The sequence below is a fragment of the Theropithecus gelada genome, chromosome 4 (assembly GCF_003255815.1).
Source record: "Theropithecus gelada isolate Dixy chromosome 4, Tgel_1.0, whole genome shotgun sequence".
Taxonomy (NCBI): domain Eukaryota; kingdom Metazoa; phylum Chordata; class Mammalia; order Primates; family Cercopithecidae; genus Theropithecus; species Theropithecus gelada.
Window position 1 is genome coordinate 82,047,457 of NC_037671.1, and position 18,935 is coordinate 82,066,391.

At 34.8% G+C, this 18,935-nt stretch overlaps 1 protein-coding gene across 2 annotated transcripts in view; it reads left to right on the forward strand.

Moving 5' to 3' along the window:
* Nucleotides 1-18,935, forward strand: part of DOP1A (DOP1 leucine zipper like protein A) — a 106,415-nt gene that overhangs the window by 33,871 nt on the left and 53,609 nt on the right. For both annotated transcript variants that reach the window (XM_025381660.1, XM_025381659.1), the window contains exons 4-7: nucleotides 3,179-3,360; nucleotides 11,455-11,625; nucleotides 13,979-14,168; nucleotides 17,193-17,291. In XM_025381660.1, the coding sequence (XP_025237445.1) occupies nucleotides 3,179-3,360; nucleotides 11,455-11,625; nucleotides 13,979-14,168; nucleotides 17,193-17,291 (642 nt within the window). The remainder of the gene's footprint in view (nucleotides 1-3,178; nucleotides 3,361-11,454; nucleotides 11,626-13,978; nucleotides 14,169-17,192; nucleotides 17,292-18,935) is intronic.

An 18,935-nucleotide genomic window follows, 5' to 3' on the forward strand; every position in this document is an offset into this window, starting at 1 on the left:
GGCAGCAAAATGAATTTCCTACAAATGGAAAGCAGTAATTCCTGTGTTCTTTCCAAATGGTATATAGCAGAAGGAAACATTTTCTATCCTGGCAAGCTATAGTTATAATTTGGTACTTCTTACAAAGGCAATTATATACAAGCAGTTGCTTATGCCTTGCAGCTTGTCCTTGAGTAATTCTTCTTGACATGTCTGGTTTTTATTCCGTTATTGTTGTGGCATCTTTGATCAACTTCTGGCTCTTCATTTTGACCTTTTTATTTTTTAAACATCAATTTTTTTCACCGCATACCCATAGTTAAGGTTTTTTTTTGTTTTTGTTTTTTTTTAATTGTTATTGAATGAGAGTGCTTCTAAATATTAAAGGGCTTAGATAGGAAAGGAGTGGTCTTCCAAAACCTATTTTTTATTTTATTTGAGACAAGGTTTTACTCTTTCACCCAGGCTGAAGTCCAGTGGCATGATCATAGCTCATTGCAGACTCCTGGGCTCAAGGGATCCTCCCACCTCAGCCTTCTGAGTAGGTGGGACTGCAGGCATGCCACCATGCCTGGCTAGTTATTATTTTTGTTTTTTTAGAGACAGGATCTCGCTATGTTGACGAAGGTGGTCTTGAACTCTTGGCCTCAAGTGATCCTCCCACCTCAACCTCCCAAAGTGCTGGGATTACAGGCATTAGCCACCACACCCAGCCTATCAAATAGCTTAACATACAAATTAGGAAAGAAATTTGTCTTAAAATACATACTAAGATGTGTGGGGAAAAGAATACATATTGTTTTTCCTCTGCTTTCACACCACAACAATCAATGCAGAAGACTTCTATAACCCTAAAACAAGTGATTATTTCTCCCTTACCAGCAAGCAAGCAGTTCTACAGTGGATACCAACTGGATGTGCTGCAGTTCAATTTGGACACTATCTACCTGGAGATAGTATCAGATCCCACAGGTTGAGGGCTGAGCCTCATAAGACTGTTCCCCTCTTTTGATGCCAATCACAAGCCCCAGTTTGTTTTACCTGTGCTTCTGATCAACTGGCTATAAAGTTCCACATTCCTTTCTTTAGGTTTAATTTGCTAGAGTGACTCACAGAACTTAAGGTACTGGTTCATTATAAAAGACATTACAAAGGATACAAGTGAAGAGATGCATTGGGTGAGGTCTGGGTGAAGGGATGTAGAACCTTCATGCCTTCTCCAGGAGCGCCACCCTCCAGGAACCTCCACATGTGTTCAGCTGGCCTGGACGCTCTCTAATCATCCTTTTGGGCCTTTTGAGACTTCATTGGATAGGCATGATTGAAGCATGAACAGCTGTGTAGAAATGTGTTAGGACATAAAAGATTTGATCTAATACTAACAGACAAAGTGGAGGAACCCAGCAAGACCCGTCTGTCAGATTTTTCTTGGCCTCTCTGTACAGCATTCGTTCCTTCTGGGTATGGGGCAGGACCCCTTCTGAAATGGAGGTCTTTGACCTACAATGAGACCAAGTAGTCCAGAGAATTTTGTTACAGCCAGCTCTGAGATAGAAAGGTAGAGGAAGATTCCTGCCTTAGGGAGAAAAAGATGAGCAGAGGGCAGGAAAAAGAGAGAAATTGTTTTTTGAGGCCTGCTTCTGAGGCCCAAAGTTCCCCAATATTATAATAAGGGCTGTGGGAGTTATGAGCCAGGAACCATGGATGAAAACCTAGACACACTCTCACTCACAGTACCACACCAGGATGCTAGTTTTCAACCTGATATGACAGATAATCACTTTGATATCATAAAAAGAAAAATAATCATTTTCAGTATGCCAAGGTTTTGTCTTAAAATTTGATGCAGAAGCTTCTGTTTGACATGTTAGAACTTCTAACATTTATCATTTGAAGTTTGAATAATTCTTTATTTCTTTACAACATCCACAAGAAATTTCATCTAAAAGTACAAGTTTGCTTAAAGGTAGTTAAGTTCTTTTTTTTCTAAAGGGTTCTGAAGAGTCTGTTTCTGAAGATATACTGGGAACTCTTTTTAAAGGCAAGTCATTAAATGATGGAAATTAATTTGCCTAACTAGGTACATAATTTTTAGATTAATCAATATTCATGAAAATAGATTTCATGGTATCTAGATAACTCAAAGAAGAATACCCAAGTTGTCGATAAAACTTAGCCAAAATTGTGATGGAACAAGACAAGGATTACGTGTGTGTGTGTGTATATATACTCTTATATATACATATATACACTCATATATACATATATATACTCCTATATATACATACATACACATATATACACACACACACACTCTTATACTGCCTTTGGTCATTTCATATATTATGGCAAAAAAAATCCAGTTACTTTTGCACCAACCTAATATTTCAACCTGTTTATTCCTCTGTAAAATAAGTCTTTGTATATTTCTTCTAAATTCCAGTTCTAATATAGTCTCTTCATTCTTGAGTCTTCACTTTGTGACGTTCTATCAATACTTGATTATAATACTGAATTCTAGGTTCAAACTAAAGGATTACATTTATTATAAGATCTTCTTTATATAACTAATCTCCTTTGAGTGGTTGATAAGATAGGATCTGTGTACAGAAATTCTGCCCTGACCATTATTTCTAAGGAAATGTTATGGTTGAAATAAATAAAGCAAAAGTTGCTTTGTCCAGCTAGAAAGATCAGTTTATAAAAACAAATGGGCAATGATAATCTCATGTAGATTTTCTTATAAACATTAGAATTACTTACTATAATTTGATATACTGGGACAATGGTTATACCTCTTCCAAGTAACTGTAAATATCTATTGTGAGGCCAGACTTTATTTCAAAGTAGTAAAAATAGGTTGAAGGCTGTAACATTCCATGTTCCAGCTATCTTCTCACATCAAATATTAAAAATTTACCAAAAAAAATCTAAAATGCCTCTCTTCTCCATAAATTTGTTTTGGAAAATATCATTTTTCATTAAAAATGTTATTCTGTTAACAGGTAACGAGTTTATTTTTTAAACAAATTAATAAAGTTTGTAACATTTCCTCAGTTTTAACTTTAAATATGGTGTATGTAGGCAAATGTAGCTAACAAAACACAAAGATCTACAATTAACATTTTTTATAATACTATGCTAGAAAATGGAAGTAAAATGAATGCGTTCTCAACTACATTAAAATGCTTTCTTCAAGGTTTTACAGAATAATGCAAAGTACCAAGTAGTACCCAAAAAGCTGACCATAGGCAAACGCCTAGCTCAATGTCTACATCCAGCATTACCAGGTGGAGTTCATCGGAAGGCGCTTGAAACATATGAAATTATCTTCAAAATAATTGGACCTAAGCGACTTGCCAAAGATCTTTTTTTATATAGGTAAGAATAATTTTATTCTCTCTATATATACACAAATAATATAAAGAAAATGTATTGTTAAACTATTTTATACTTTCTCACTAAAAACTACAAAATTGAAAATTCCTTAATGATTAGAAGTTTTCAGATATCACTCTTTGTTTTGTTTTGTTTGAGACGGAGTCTTGCTCTGTCACCCAGGCTGGAGTGCAGTGGCAGGATCTTGGCTCACTGCAAGCTCCGCCTCCCGGGTTCACGCCATTCTCCTGCCTCAGCCTCCCCAGCAGCTGGGACTACAGGCGCACGCTGCCACGCCTGGCTAATTTTTTTGTATTTTTAGTAGAGACAGGGTTTCACCGTGTTAGCCAGGATGGTCTCGATCTCCTGACCTCGTGATCTGCCCGCCTTGGCCTCCCAAAGTGCTGGGATTACAGGCGTGAGCCACCACGCCTGGCCTCAAATATCAATCTTAATATTTGAGTTAAGTGATTCAGAAAAATGTAGAACAGTCTTTAATGTCTTTTTGTTTTTTATTGTTAGATACCATTTATTAAAAGTTTTCCTTCAAAGTTGTTGAGACTATAGTACATTCTACCTTTTTAAGCTTGAAAACTGGCCTGAGAAAAAGATAGGATACCTTGATCTCTCAGCAACTTTCAACATCATTGACTCTTCTCCGCTTAAAACAGTCTTTTCCTTTGGCTTTCATTGTACCACATTTTTCTGTTCAGTTACTCTTTCTCAGTGTCCTTTACCAGTCTTCCCTCCTTTACCCAAACTCCACACAGAGTTTCTTAGGGCTCATTTAGTGCAGCACCTTCTTATATTTTCACTTTGTAATCTCTTGTTAGGCAAACATAGCCGTACCCATGATTTATTTTTTATTTTAAATTTTACTGTGTACATTTAAGATACACAACATGATGTGAGATACCTACAGATAATGAAACAATTACTATAGATAAATTAATGTAGCCATCATCTTACATAATTATCTATTTTTTGTGTATGTGACAGGAGCAGTTAAAATCTATTCATTTAGTAAAAATCCCAAATAAAATATTATTAATTATAGTCTTCATGTTGTACATTAGATCTCTACATTTGTTCATGTGACATTTCCCATTTCCTCCTGCCCGTGGTAACAACTGTTTTATCTTCTATATGCTGACTCCCAACTGGACATTTCCAGTGCTGGCAGCAGCTTTAAACTCCTGCTTACTTGACATCTCCATATAGATCTTGAAAGGCAACTAAAGTTCAACCTGTTTAAAACTAAACTTTCCTCTTGTCCTATTAACCTGACCTTCCTGCAATGTACTATATTAAAGCTCAATAAATGGTATCACCATCTATCCATTTATACAACCCTCAGATCCGAGAGCCACACTTGTTACCTTGTTTTCTCCACCCACGTTTTCCCACCTCTGGTGTACATAGTCTGTTGTTCAGAGTTATGTCTCATGGTGGTTGAGAGAAGAGATGGTAGAGTCAAACTAGCTCTGTTATCTTTGGCCTTTGTCCTCACCTGTTTGTGTTTGTGTCCTCACTTGCACAACAGAAATAAGATTATCAACCTCATAGGGTGGTTAATGGAATTGAAAGACTTCATATACGTAAAATGCAATGGGCAACTTATAGTAAGTTCTTAATACATGTTAGCTACTATTCTGATATATGTCTCAAATACATCTACTTCCCTGAACCTTCACTGACAGCATGCAGTCTAAGCATCATCTCTAGCTTGGGCTTCATCACTGACCTAACATTCATCCACCATCTGTTCTTATCCTCTTCTACCCTGTTCTCCACATAGTACCAGTGTAATCTTTTTAATATATTAAATAATGTTACTCTCTTGCTAAAAAGCTCTATTGACTTCTTCTCAGCACACTTAAGAAAAAAAAAATAAGAAAAAGGCTTTAATATGGCTTTGAATAATTCCTGAAGTACTGTGACCCTGGCTCTGTCAGTGACCTCAACTCTTAATAAACTAAAACTAAACTATTATTATTTTCCCCCCAATTTATTCCACTCAGGTCAACAGGTCTCTTTGCTTATTATTCCTCGTTTTCTTTGCTATTCTCTTGATCTGTAATTCTCAAATCCAGGTCTCTGATCAGATATCAGCTCCTCAGAGGACTTGCTTAGTTATTATCTGAAATGGTCCTTCTTCCACATTTTTATCCCTAGTATTCTGTTCCATTGTGATATGTTTTTAGGTAGGTTTTTTTATTATTATTATTTATTCTGTTGGTATTTGTTGGACTTTAAAAAAATCTATAAATTGGATAAAAAGGAATGAAATAATGGCATTCACAGCAACCTGAATGGAATTGGAGACCATTATTCTAAATGAAGTAACTCAGGAATGGAAAAACAAACATCGTATTTTCTCACTCATAAGTGGGAGCTAAGCTATGAGGATGCAAAGGCATAGAGTGATACAGTGAACCTTGGGGACCTAGGAGAAAGGGTGTAACAGGGTGAGTGGTAATAGACTACACTTTGCATACAGTATACACTGCTTGGGTGATGGGTGCACCAAAATCTCAGAAATCGCCACTAAAGAACTTATTCATGTAACCAAACACCACCTTTTCCTCAAAAAACCATTAAAATTTTTTTTTAATTGATGAATTGATGCCTTTCACCCATTTTGGAAAATTTGCAACCACTATCTTTTGAGATTACCTTCACATCTGTTCTCTCCCCACTTATTAGGTCTTCCCACCATGGCTTCTCCATCTCTTAACCATTCTTCATATTTTCTAACTTTTTGTCCTTCTGTGCTGCATTCTCAGGAATTTCTTCTGACCTAGTTTTCAGGTCACTAATTCTGTCTGTCTCTTCTTTTTTTAACCACTTAACTTTTCTTTTAAACTGTTGATATAATTTACATTCAATAAAATGAACAGATCATAAATGTTCAATGTGTAGTAAGTTTTGACAAATTTAGTCAATTTTGTAGCCACCATTCAAAATAAGATATAGAACATTCTTATCAATGCAGCAAGTTCCCTCCTACTCCTTTCTAGTGGAAACCCCTACTGTCCAACTATTTATATTTCCCTCATTCTGCAGCTTTTAAAACTTTCTAAATGGTATTTTTGAAGAACCAAAAGTTCTTCTTTATGCTGTCTTTTGAAGAAAGTTTTTTTTAGTTGATTTATCAACCTTTTATTAAGTAGTCCTTTTTGCTTCTTATTTGAGGAATCTTTGCTTAGTATATTGCTGCTAGAATGTGGAAATATGAAGGTGTTTTTCTGTATTAACATTGTATTCAGAAACTTTGTCAAGTTCACTTGTTCTTTCTAATAGCTTTTGGAATTTTGAGATATAGTCACACTATCTGTGAATGGTGAGTTTTCTTTTCCGATTTTAATAATTTTATATCTTTTTTTGCCTTATTGTATTGACTAGGGTCTATAGTAGAGTGTTAAAGAGAGGAGGGTCAAGTATATCTGTCTTATTTCTCATTTCAGGTAGAAAATGTTAAATAATTTTGAAGGTTCAATCAGCCTTTCATTTCTGGAATATATCCAGTTGGCTCATGATTTAGAGTCCTTTTTGTATCACTGGATTTGCTTACTTTGTTTTTTGTTTTTGTTTTTGTTTTGTTTTGTTTTGTTTTGTAGTTTTACATCTTTGTTTAGTAGAGAATGGCTATGATTTTACATTTTTATCTAATTTTGGTTTCAGGCTTATGCTAAATTTCATATTGTTCTCTTATTCTGTTCTGTGCAACAGTTTTCATAACATTGGTGTAATTATTTAGTTTTTATCTGAAATTTATCTTTGTGGGAAGATTTGTAATTACAGATTAATTTCTTTAGTAGTTATGATACTATTCAAATCTATTTATGTCAGTTTTAGTAAGTTTTTTCTCTCGAAATTTGCCTGTTTTTACTAAATTTTTAGGTGCATCAGCCTAAAGTTCATAATATACTCTTATCTTTGTAACATGTAGGATCTATAGTGATGTCTCCTCTTTCACTTTTGACATTGGTGACTCAAGCCATCCTTTTTTTTTAAATTGATCAGTCTTATCAGGAGTTTATCAGTTTTGTTAGTCTTTTTAAAAACCAACTTTTAGTTTTACTGATCCTTTCTACTGTGTATGTGTTTACTCTCTCATTTTTACTCAGATAAGCCTTCTCTGACCACCCTATTTAGAACCTGCCTCTGCTCTAGTCTCCTTGTTATTCTCCTGTAACTTTTTCTCCTCTGCTTTAACATTTATCACCATCTGATATGTATGTATGTGTTAAGAGATACAATAAGCAAGCAATTAAAATATGTACATATATACTCTCCAAAAAATAAGCTTTATGAGGTTAAAGAACAGGGATTTCTTACTGTGATTAAGTGCTCTATTCTCAGGATCCTGAGGAACTGACAGATAGTAGACCCTTAATAAATATTTGTTTAATGAATAAAGAAATGCTATTTGTTATACTCAATTCTTTGATATTTCAAAATATTATTAAAGAGAAATGAGCAAGGAAATATTAAAGAGAAATGAACATGAATGTCTTTTTTTTGAGACGGAGTCTCACTCTGTCACCCAAGCTGGAGTGCAGTGGTGCAATCTTGGCTTACTGAAACCTCCGCCTCCCAGGTTCAAGCAATTATTCTTCCTCAGCCTCCCAAGTAACTGGGATTACAGGCGCATGCCACCACCGTAAAAAAAATACCCAGCTAATTTTTGTATTTTCAGTAGAGACAGGGTTTCACTATGTTGGCCAGGCTGGTCTCGAACTCCTGACTTTGTGATCCTCCTGCCTTGGCCTCCCAAAGTGCTGGGATTACAGGCATGAGCCACTGCGCCCAGTCGAGCATGGATGTCTTAAAAATAGTATGTAAAGCCAGTAAAGGTATTTTTAATAGTAGTAAATAATACATTCAAAGAATGATGTTAAGAAAACTGAGCATTGCCAAATCAGTGTTGCATGTGATTATCTAATAATTGATAGATTTTCCTTTCTTAAAGCAAGATTTACATAATTCATGCCTGCTACTTTCTACCTCTTAACAGAAAGTTTAAGCAGCACAGTTATTCTTCATTTGTAGTATACCTATTTTTATCATCAGTATGTTACATAAAATTAAACCTAGAATACCATTTCTAAATATGGCAGATATTCTTGTATACATACACACACGTTATGGAGTAAATGATATCATTGTTCTATTCTTTTTTGAAGTATAACTATTTTAAAAACTAAAGTTTATATTAAATGTAGATATGTTTATTTTTAATTAATGATTTTTTCATTTCAAGGTTTACGGTTTAACGTAATTAAATACAAATGCTTTTAAAGTTCTATAACCTATTACATGATGTAATACCATATTGCCTTTTCAAGCTTATTTCTTTTTAATGTGATACAGTGTACAAAGATGTTACTAAGAAGGCTAGAAGTGGAGTTTGAATGCCTTAAAATATTTAGATGGGTATGTAAAGTGAGCTTTTGGTAATACAAATCTGGATTGCAGATTAGACAGATACTGTAAAGCAGTCAGCATTTAGGTGGCAGTTGAAGCCAAGAGAATAATTGAAATTACCTAGGTACATTGTAAATCACAAGGAGGAAAAAAGGAATGAGGACATTTTGAGAGTATTTAGGAGTCTCAGTATTTAAATATCAGGTGGGGGAAAGTAGCCTGTGAAAAAGAGTCAGAGATAGAAAGTGTACCAGGAGGCTGGGCTCAGTGGCTCACGCCTGTAAATCCCAGCACTTTGGGAGGCCGAGGTGAGTGGATTACCTGAGGTCAGGAGTTCAAGACCAGACTGCCCAACATGTCAAAACCCCATCTCAACTAAAAATACAAAATTAGCCGGGTGTGGTGGTGAGTGCCTGTAATACCACCTACTGTGGAGGCTGAGGCATGAGAATCACTTGAACTCGGGAGGTGGAGGTTTCAGTGAGCCAGTTGCACCACTGCACATCAGCATGGGCAGCAGAGTGAGACTCCGTCTAAGAAAAAAAAAAGCGAAAATGTACCAGGAGACAAAGCAGTCCTGGAAGTCAAGAAGGAAGGGTGCTTCAAGAGAATGCTCTGGTTAATAGTATCACATGTTAAATTGAATAGGATAAGGTCTGAAGATAGAGCATTGGATCTGGCAGTTGGTAGACATTGGTGACCAAAATGAGAACAGTTTCAGCGGAGGGAGTAGAAGTATCGTGATTGATTAATGATGGAAGGTAATAAATAGAAGAAATTCATATATGTATTTTAATTGATAGAGAATGGTAGCTTTAAGACAGAAGGTTAGTTAGAATAAAGATTTTGGGGTTTGGTTATTGCTGTTACTTTTTTCTTGTTTTAGAATTATGAGGAAATATGTGAGTACATTTGTATTAAAAAGCAAAGATGTCAGTTCAGGAAGAAAGAAATTACAGAAAAGAAAAACGATAATGGATGATGCAGGTCCCTGGACAGGCGGGTCATGGCCCTGGGCACATTGGAAAAAAGGTAGCCTGGAAGAGACTGAGAGACTATGGCTGTATCTTTAGATCAAACAGTACCTAAAATGAGAGACAGAAGAGTAGAAAGCTGAAGCCATTCTTACTTGATGATTTCTATTTTTTATAAACTAGGAGCAAGAGAGATTCCTAATTCATTTGTTCTTCACTTGCTAAGTACAGGACATGGTGCTTGAAACTTAGGATACAGAAATAAAAATATAGTCATGGTCCTTTGTTTTCTGATATTTACAGTCTGTTGGAAAAGATAGACATTAAGCAATTCAAATAAAGAATGATAAGCGCGTTTTGGTAAGTAAATATTGTGTACTATGAGAACATTAAATAGGGGGCCTAACCTAGTCTAATTAGGAGATAGTCTCCCTAAGGAAATGGCTTCTTAGGCTGAGGCCTGAAAGTTTGGGAATCCCCCAAAGAGGGTATAAGTAAGGGAGTGAGAATTGTATCTGTCAGAGCAGCATATGGAAAGGTATGGGCACTAAAAAGAGCATAGAAGGTTCTGAAAGGAACTAGAAAGGAATTCTTCAGTATAGCTGGAGCAGAGGGTACAGGAGTAAAATTGGTGAGTATATATGGACACAGGAGTAAAATTGGTGAGTATATATGGACTGTTCAGAGGTATGTAGTAGCCATTTTTTAAAAGATGTTAAAGGCCTCATTGGCAATGGGAACTCATTGAAAGGTTTTACCGAGAGCTGCTTCAGGGCAATAATGAACCAATACATGTTAAAACATGAAGAGTAAGATACGATAGCAGTTGCTTCTAGGTAGCTATCTGGTGGAGATACAATTTGTTATATTCAAAAAATATCTAGGAGAGTGACTTGGAGAGAGAACTTGATGACCTTGATAACTGATTGCAGGTTAGAGTAGAAAATTATTTTTTTTTTTTTTAATTTTTGAATCCAGGGTCTCACTCTGTCACCCTGGCTGGAGTACAGTGTCATGATCACAGCTCATTGCAGCCTCTACCTCCCAGGTTCAAGCAGTCCTCTACTCTCAGCCTCCTGAGTAGCTGGGACTGCAGGCACATGCCACTGTGCCCAGCTAATTTTTATTTTTTGTAAAGATGAGGTCTCACTATGTTTCCTGAGCTAGTCTTAAACTCCTGGGCCTAAGCAGTCCTCCTACCTCAGCCTTCCAAAGTGCTTGGATTACAGGCATGAGCCAACTTACCCAGCCAGGTTAGAGTAGAAGATTTTTAAAGCTACTCATGAGGCTGAGGCAGGAGGATTGCATGAGTCAAGGATCAGTCCTAGATTTATAGCTTTTTGGTCAGCCAGATAGATAGTGATGCCATATTTTGACATGACAGTTATTACAGGGAAGGCACATGTTTTGCTGGGGCACATCAGGGGAGAATTCTGTTTTGGAATTGTGAAATATGAGGACTTTGTGAAACAGCTAGGTAGCTACTGGGTTTATAAGTATAAAACCCAGGTGAGAGAACTGGTCTGTTTTAATGGATGTAGTCATTAATATACAGGTATCATTTTACGCCAATCAGTATAACTTTTTCATCAGAAATAAATAAAATATTTATACATATAATTGTGTATGAATTAATATTGTATAGTTATTTTGCTTCCCTCTCCTCGCCTTTTTTTTTTTTTTTTTTTAATAGTTCTGGATTATTTCCTCTTCTTGCAAATGCTGCCATGTCTGTGAAGCCAACATTGCTCAGTTTGTATGAGATATATTATCTGCCTTTGGGTAAAACACTGAAACCTGGTCTACAGGGATTGCTTACTGGTATTCTTCCTGGCTTAGAAGAAGGATCAGAGTACTATGAGAGGTAAGATCATATTTGGTGCAGTTATGTAATTGAAGTCATGGATTTGTCAGTAAGCATATTTAGGTAAAATATGTTTTAGCATCACGAATGAATTATTCTAGACAGTTCAGTATATCACATGAATATTTCTATAGCAATGAAACATTATAGTTTAGTCTGTGTATCATACTGAAAATATAGCCAGTGGTAAAAGCATAGACTTCGGAGGTGGATATACTGAGTTGAAGTCTTGCCTATACAGACACTGAGCTTAGGGAAGTTTTCTTAATGTCTGAACTTTATTCAGTTTCCTCATCTTTAAAACAAACATAATATCCTTTTATTTGTGTTATTCTAATAGCAAATCACCTAGTCCTTTGCCAAGCACATATAAGTCACTCAAGAAAATTGTGACCCATAACTTAAAATAATATAACAGATAGGACATGTAGATTAGTGATAAGAATGGAAGATTAGTCTATGCACTAACAATTTTTAAGTTGCTAATGGGGAAAAATAGCTTAGTACCAGTGCAGTGCTGTTTCATTAGCTGTTGACGTGGTACTCTTGATACCTAACTGTTCAAATGAAGTTATTTGATCTGTTTGGACCCTATTATTATTTTTGGGGAGTTGATAATTGTAGGCAATGCATGATGTCATTAAGTATCTCTAATATCTCATTACTAATATTCTTATTAAAACACTGAGTTGAAGTAGCAAAAATAGAAAATACCAAACTTACTTTATGAGTAGACATAATTATTTAAATACTTTATTCAAGTACATTGCCTAGTTACTGTTTTTCAGCTGCTCTCCTCATGCAGTAAGAATCTAATTCTTAATATATTGAATTACCTTTTTAAAGGCTCCTTGGAGAAAAAATAATTTTGTCCTCAAAGCTAATCAGTTGCTTTTATTAATTTTTTTTTTTTTTTTTTTTGGAGACAGAATCTCACTGTCACCCCGGCTGGAGTGCAGTGGCCTGATCTCAACTCACTGCAACCTCTGCCTCTCAGGTTCAAGCAATTCTCCTGTCTCAGCCTCCCAAGTAGCTGGGATTACAGGCACCTGCCACCACAACTGGCTAATTTTTGTAGTTTTAGTAAAGACAGGGTTTCACCATCTTGGCCAGGCTGGTCTTGAACTCCTGACCTCATGATCCACCCCCACTTGGCCTCCCAAAGTGCTGGGATTATAGGCGCGAGCCACTGCATCCGACCCTCTTTTATTTATTTTACTTTTTTACTTATTTGCCTACAGTTTCATAAATGTAATATGAAATTATTTCATTTAGCCTGGAAATCAGTTTTGTTTAAAATAGTTATTTTTCTCTAAAGGAAGCATGGACTTGATACCACTTATAACTCTGCTAGTTACAATTAAAAATTTAACATAGAAATTGAATAATGATCCTTATAACTGTGGTATCCTATGATTTATCTTGTTAATGTTTTGCTAGGTATTCCATATAAGTTTTATAAAAGAATTTGTAAATGTTATTCTTTTACCACATAGATAAATTGAGGCCAGAAGAAATTACAGTGTTAATATTAAGTAGCAAGTAAACAGTGTGACTCATCAAATTCTCTTCACTATGCTACAGTGTAATAGACTTTTATGTTACTCATTGTTTATCTTATGTTAAAAATAAGAGTCATTTTTTTCAACTTTTATTTTGGATTCAGAGAGTACATGTGCAAGTTTATTACTTGGGTATATTGCATGACTCTGAGGTTTGGGGTTTGGATGATCCTTTCACCCAGGTAGTGAGCATAGTATTCAATAGGTAGTTTTTAGCCCACCCCCCCACTTCTTCCCTCTTCTAAAAAGTAATCTTTAACTGTATTCCTTATTAAAGTGGTAAGGCATCTTTGATTTTTATCATAGATCTAATTCATTAAAGTTTTAAACTTTATAGTGTGTGATTTTAAAAAGAAAGATTTGAAATGTCCTTTTAAGATTTTGTAGAAAGTCAGCAGAACATCTATTCTACTATAGGATTACTATTAACTAAAATGTATATGATATTTTATTACTTAGAGTACTTTAACAACCTAGTGAGGTAGATAGGTCTTGTGGTGGAGTGTTTTGTTGTTGTTGTTCTCTTCATTTTACAGATGAGGAGACTGAACTTTTAAGAACAATGAAGTGACTTCCTCAACATATACAGCTAGTAAATGGTGGAGCCAGGACTTAAATTCAGTCCTCTGACTCTAAAGTATATTCTTCTTTCAGTCTATCACACTTATTTCCAGGGTGGGACATATGACTATAACATGGATGTTTGCATACATTTTTGGAAAAGAACGATTTATTTTTTAAAATATGAGACTAAGTGTTTCCCTTCTTAAACCACTTTATTTATACCTCAGAACAAATACATTGTTGGAAAAGGTTGCTGCTGCTGTGGACCAGTCAGCATTCTACAGTGCCCTGTGGGGTAGTCTTCTCACCAGTCCTGCTGTGCGTTTACCTGGAATCACGTATGTTCTTGCCCATTTAAACAGGAAGCTTTCTATGGAAGATCAACTTTATATAATTGGCAGTGATATTGAGCTAATGGTAGGTCTAAAAATATGGTTGCTCATTTCGCAAATATTTCTTTAGAGCCAGACACTATTCCAGACATATATTGAGGATTGTATAATGAACAAAGTTCCTATTTTCATCGAGCTTACATTTATCAAGGAAAATTAAAGGCCAAAATAATAATTATTGTTTTTAAAAGCTTAACTTCAGGCCTCAAGTGATCCTCTCACCTTGGCCTCATAGCCTTCTTTATAAGAAGTGAATTTTAGATAAAGTAATACAGCCAGATTCCGTATGGAATTTATGTGAGAAGATGTACTAAAACAGATAGTGAAAGATAATAGGAGGAAAAAATCACATTTATTACTTACTTATACAGTATTTTTCTTTTTAATTTCAAGATTAACAAGAGAGGGCAAGCTTTGTATCTCTAGAGTGCTATACTCTTAATAAGAGCAAGGAATACAAAACCCTCAGGGATCATTTTGAAAAATTAAACAATTTGATTGATCATAATTTACTTTTTCCCCATATGATTATGACATTACTGATATTTTAATGCATATTTCTGATTAGATTTATTGAAGTTAATTTATGTACACCAAAATTAGCCCTTCTTACACTGTAGAGTTACCTGAATTTTGGCAAGTACATAGAGTCATATAACCACTATTGCAATCAAGATACAGAATATTTACATCACCCTAAAAAGTCCTCTGTGCCTTTTTTTCAGTCACTCCCCTTCCTCTACACTCCCAGGCCCTTAGAAACACTGATCTGTTTACTGTTTCTATAGTTTTGTTTTTTCTAGAATGTTACATAAACCATACTGTATATAAGTGGACTCATTTTTTGTGTTCTTTAAATCCATGTTGGTCAGGCTGGCCTCAAACTCCTGACCTCAGGTGATCGACCCACCTCAGCCTCCCAAGGTGCTGGGATTACAGGCATGAGCCACTGCACCTGGCCTGTGTTCATATACCATTAATCAGCTGATGGACATTTGGGTTGTTTATATTTTTTGGCTGTTAAAAATAATGCCCGATTGAACACTCATGTATGAGTTTTAGTATGGACATGTGTTTTCGTTTATTTCGGGTATACGTCTAGTAGTGCCATTTCCAAGTTTTTTGGTAACTGTCGAACTTTTTGAAGAACTGGCAAACTTTTTTCCAAAGTGACTGCACCAATTTTTATTCCCACTTGCAGTATATGAAGATTTCAGTTTCTCCACAGCATTGCCAACACTTGTTGTTGTCTTTTTTATCATAGTCCTCCCAGTGGGTATAAAGTGTTCTCATTGTCATTTTGAGTTGCATTTCCCTAATGACTAACAATGAACATCTTGTGGTTGGTTATTGGCTCTTTGTATATCTTCTTTGAATAAATTTCTATTCAAATCCTTTGTCCATCTTAAAAATTAGATTATTTGCCTTTTTGTTGTTGAATTGTAGGAGTTCCTTATACATTCTGGATATTAAACCCTTGTCATATATGATTTGAAAATATTTTCCCCCATTCTGTAGATTGTCTTCTAACATTCTTGATAGGGTCCCATGAAGCAAAAAAGTTTTAATTTTGATCAAGTTCAGTTCATCTAATTTTTTTTCTCTTGCTGCCTGTGCTTTTAATGTTATAGTTAGGAAACCATTATCTAATCCAAGGTACCAGAGATTTACTTTTTTCTTCAATGCGTAAGTTTATTAGAAACTGCCAAACTATTTTCCAAAATGGCTACACTTTTTAAATTCAGGTTTTAAAATATACTGTTAAATTTCTTTTTAATGATTTAATGGAAATTTTAAACAAATCATTTTTGACTTATTTAAACAAATGACACACATGGAAAAATAATTCCCAAATATCACAGTCAAAGGAGTATTCTTTCTAATATTCAAAGAGCTACTATAGACAAATAAAAACAAGTAGAAAATGGATTTGAACAGATAATTAACTTAAAGGAAATAAAAATAATTCAGACATGAAGAGATGATCAACATTGTGATAAAGAAATAAAAGTTTAAGCTACACCAAGCCTGTTTTCATGTCAGATGGGCAAAAATACAAAAAAAAAAAAAAAAAAAAAAAACATATATATATATATATATATATATATATATATATATATATAAGCAAGCATGTGGAGAAACAAATTGTCATGTAAAACTGGTGGGAATATAAAGTGATAGAAACCTAATATAAAGCATTATGCTGTGTATTTATTGACACAGTCTCACTTTGTCACACAGGATGGAGTGCAGTGGCACAATCTTGGCTCACTGCAACCTCCACCTCCAGGGTTCAAGTAAACTCCCTTGCCTCAGCCACCCGAGTGGCTGGGATTACAGGCATGCACCACCACACCCAGCTAATTTTTGTATTTTTAGTAGAGACAGGGTTTCAACATGTTGGCCAGACTGATCTCCAACTCCTGACCAAGTGATCTACCCACCTCAGCCTCCCAAAGTGCTGGGATTACAGGGGTGAGCCACCATGCCCAACGGCATTATGATGTTTAAATTGTAACTGCACATACCCCAAGACCTGGCAATTCTATTTTGAGCAATTTATCTTACAGATGTATGTTATGTAAGTATTATATATTGTAACATTATTTACAATAGTGTTTAGAAATGTGTAAGTCCGCATGATTAGAAACTTAGTTAAATAAATTAGAGTTCATGTATGAAATAAAATACTTTGGCCATTAAGAAATGAAGCTCTTTAATAATAAGGAAAGATCTCTAAAACATGTTAAATGAAAAAGGCAGGTTTGGAATATATGTATGGTGTTTTTCTTGTATTTGCCGGAAATATTCACTAGTAAAACTGTTGCCTACAAAACGGAAGTTGGTTAGAAGTTGTGCTGTATAGTCTTATGTACTTCTTAATTTTTAAACCATCATGATATATTTACTATTCAAAATAATGTAAATATCTTTAATTATTGATTAGATCCTCAGAAGCATACTTTTGAGAAAATGAAGAGTTGTTACATTTTCACGGCAAAAAATTCTCAGCATAATAGACAATAGATTAAAGATGCTGTTATTTCAGGTAGAAGCAGTAAGTACTTCGGTGCAAGACTCAAGTGTACTTGTACAGAGAAGCACACTGGACCTCATACTCTTCTGTTTTCCTTTCCACATGAGTCAGGTAAAATATTAACGCTGATATTATTATAAGGCATTCTTGGAAAACTATAGATTGATAATGTGTAGTTATTTTTTTAAAGGCATGTGTGTTGAATTCTTGTATAAATGAGTAAGCACGTAGAAAATAAGTTCCTTTTTAAGGAGTGGAATTTGTTGTGAAAAAAAAAACCTAAAGATAAAAGCTTCACTTATTTGATAAGAATATGGTAATTGAAGTAGATTATTTCATACTTTTGAAAAAAGTTGTAACATATAAAAAGCAAGAGGTTCTCTATTGCTAACTCTGAGTAAGCCAAGACTGAGACCCAGGCCTTCTACCCAGCCATCATCTGTACTGATACTATGTTATCTTGTTTTGGTGATTTTAATATGCATGCCAGATCCTTAGCAGAGTTGACTATAACTTAAGAGCCACATGTTTAGTCACTGTGATATTCTATAGTACTTTTATTACAAATAAGTGCAACTAACTTGACAAATCATAAACGAAGTTCATTCCTAGAACTTAATCATTATTAATAAAAATATAAAATCATTAAAATTATTATAATTTTAAAAGAAATGATCTAAATTCCTTTGAGTTCTAAACCTTTATTTATTCCTAAAAAGGACTATTATTTGAGGTTTTCATAAGAACTGCGATGAATAGATAACTGTAGTGAATTTTCATTATGACTGGCCAATTTTTTATTCATTATTTTATTAACATTTTTCTTTTATTTAGTTTGATATTGAAATATTAGTAACTAAATAATTCTACACTTCATTGTCTATACTTTCACTAATTGGAACATAAACCACTCTGTTTCTATTTTGAGACTTTCACCCTTCAACCAAGGGACTTTATTCTGCCCTCTGGCTTTTCACAAAAACAACTATTGAGTCATCTTAGCATAATCTAAATTCAGCAATGCTCTATTATAGGGATGGCCAAACAGCCCAAAAGTTAAGAAAGGTTTTTGCTTTTTTAAAGGCTTAGAAAACAAAGAAGAATATGGCAAAGCAATGTATGTTATCTGAAAGTCTAAAATATGTACTGTCTGGATCTTTATCCAAAAAACTTACTGACTTTCACTCTTGAACTTTTCCCATTGCTTTCTTACCTTTCAGGCATTCAACATCATTAGGCCCTCAATTGACAGATGTCTCAACAAGATCTGAGGAATTAAGTCATAGTAGACTCAAGAGTAACTTAATTTGTAATCTTAACATATCAATGTTTCCTAAGCTTTTCTCAGCCTGTACTTTCTTACTCTGCCTTCTCTGTAATCCTGTCAGCCAAAATGTTCTAGATTCTTACATTCTATAATAGGTATTATGAAAACAATAGCTTCGTTGAATGTTTTTTAAAAGTATACACCCAATTCTAATAATCTTATAATTCTAATACTTTTCTCCCCACTACTCTACCCAATTCTAATACAGTTCTCCCTCTAACTGTATCAAACTGAATAAGAATTATGATGTAGGTACCTTAGTGTTCCACTTTCCCTCTTTCTATGTCTTACATATAATAGAATACAATCCGAGTATGGATTTTATTATAATTGTGACTTAACAGTGCCTTCATTACCATATCCCAAAAGGATGATTGCTGTTGGGAACTTCAGCAGTGAGATGGACTGCTACACTTCTTTGTTTCCTG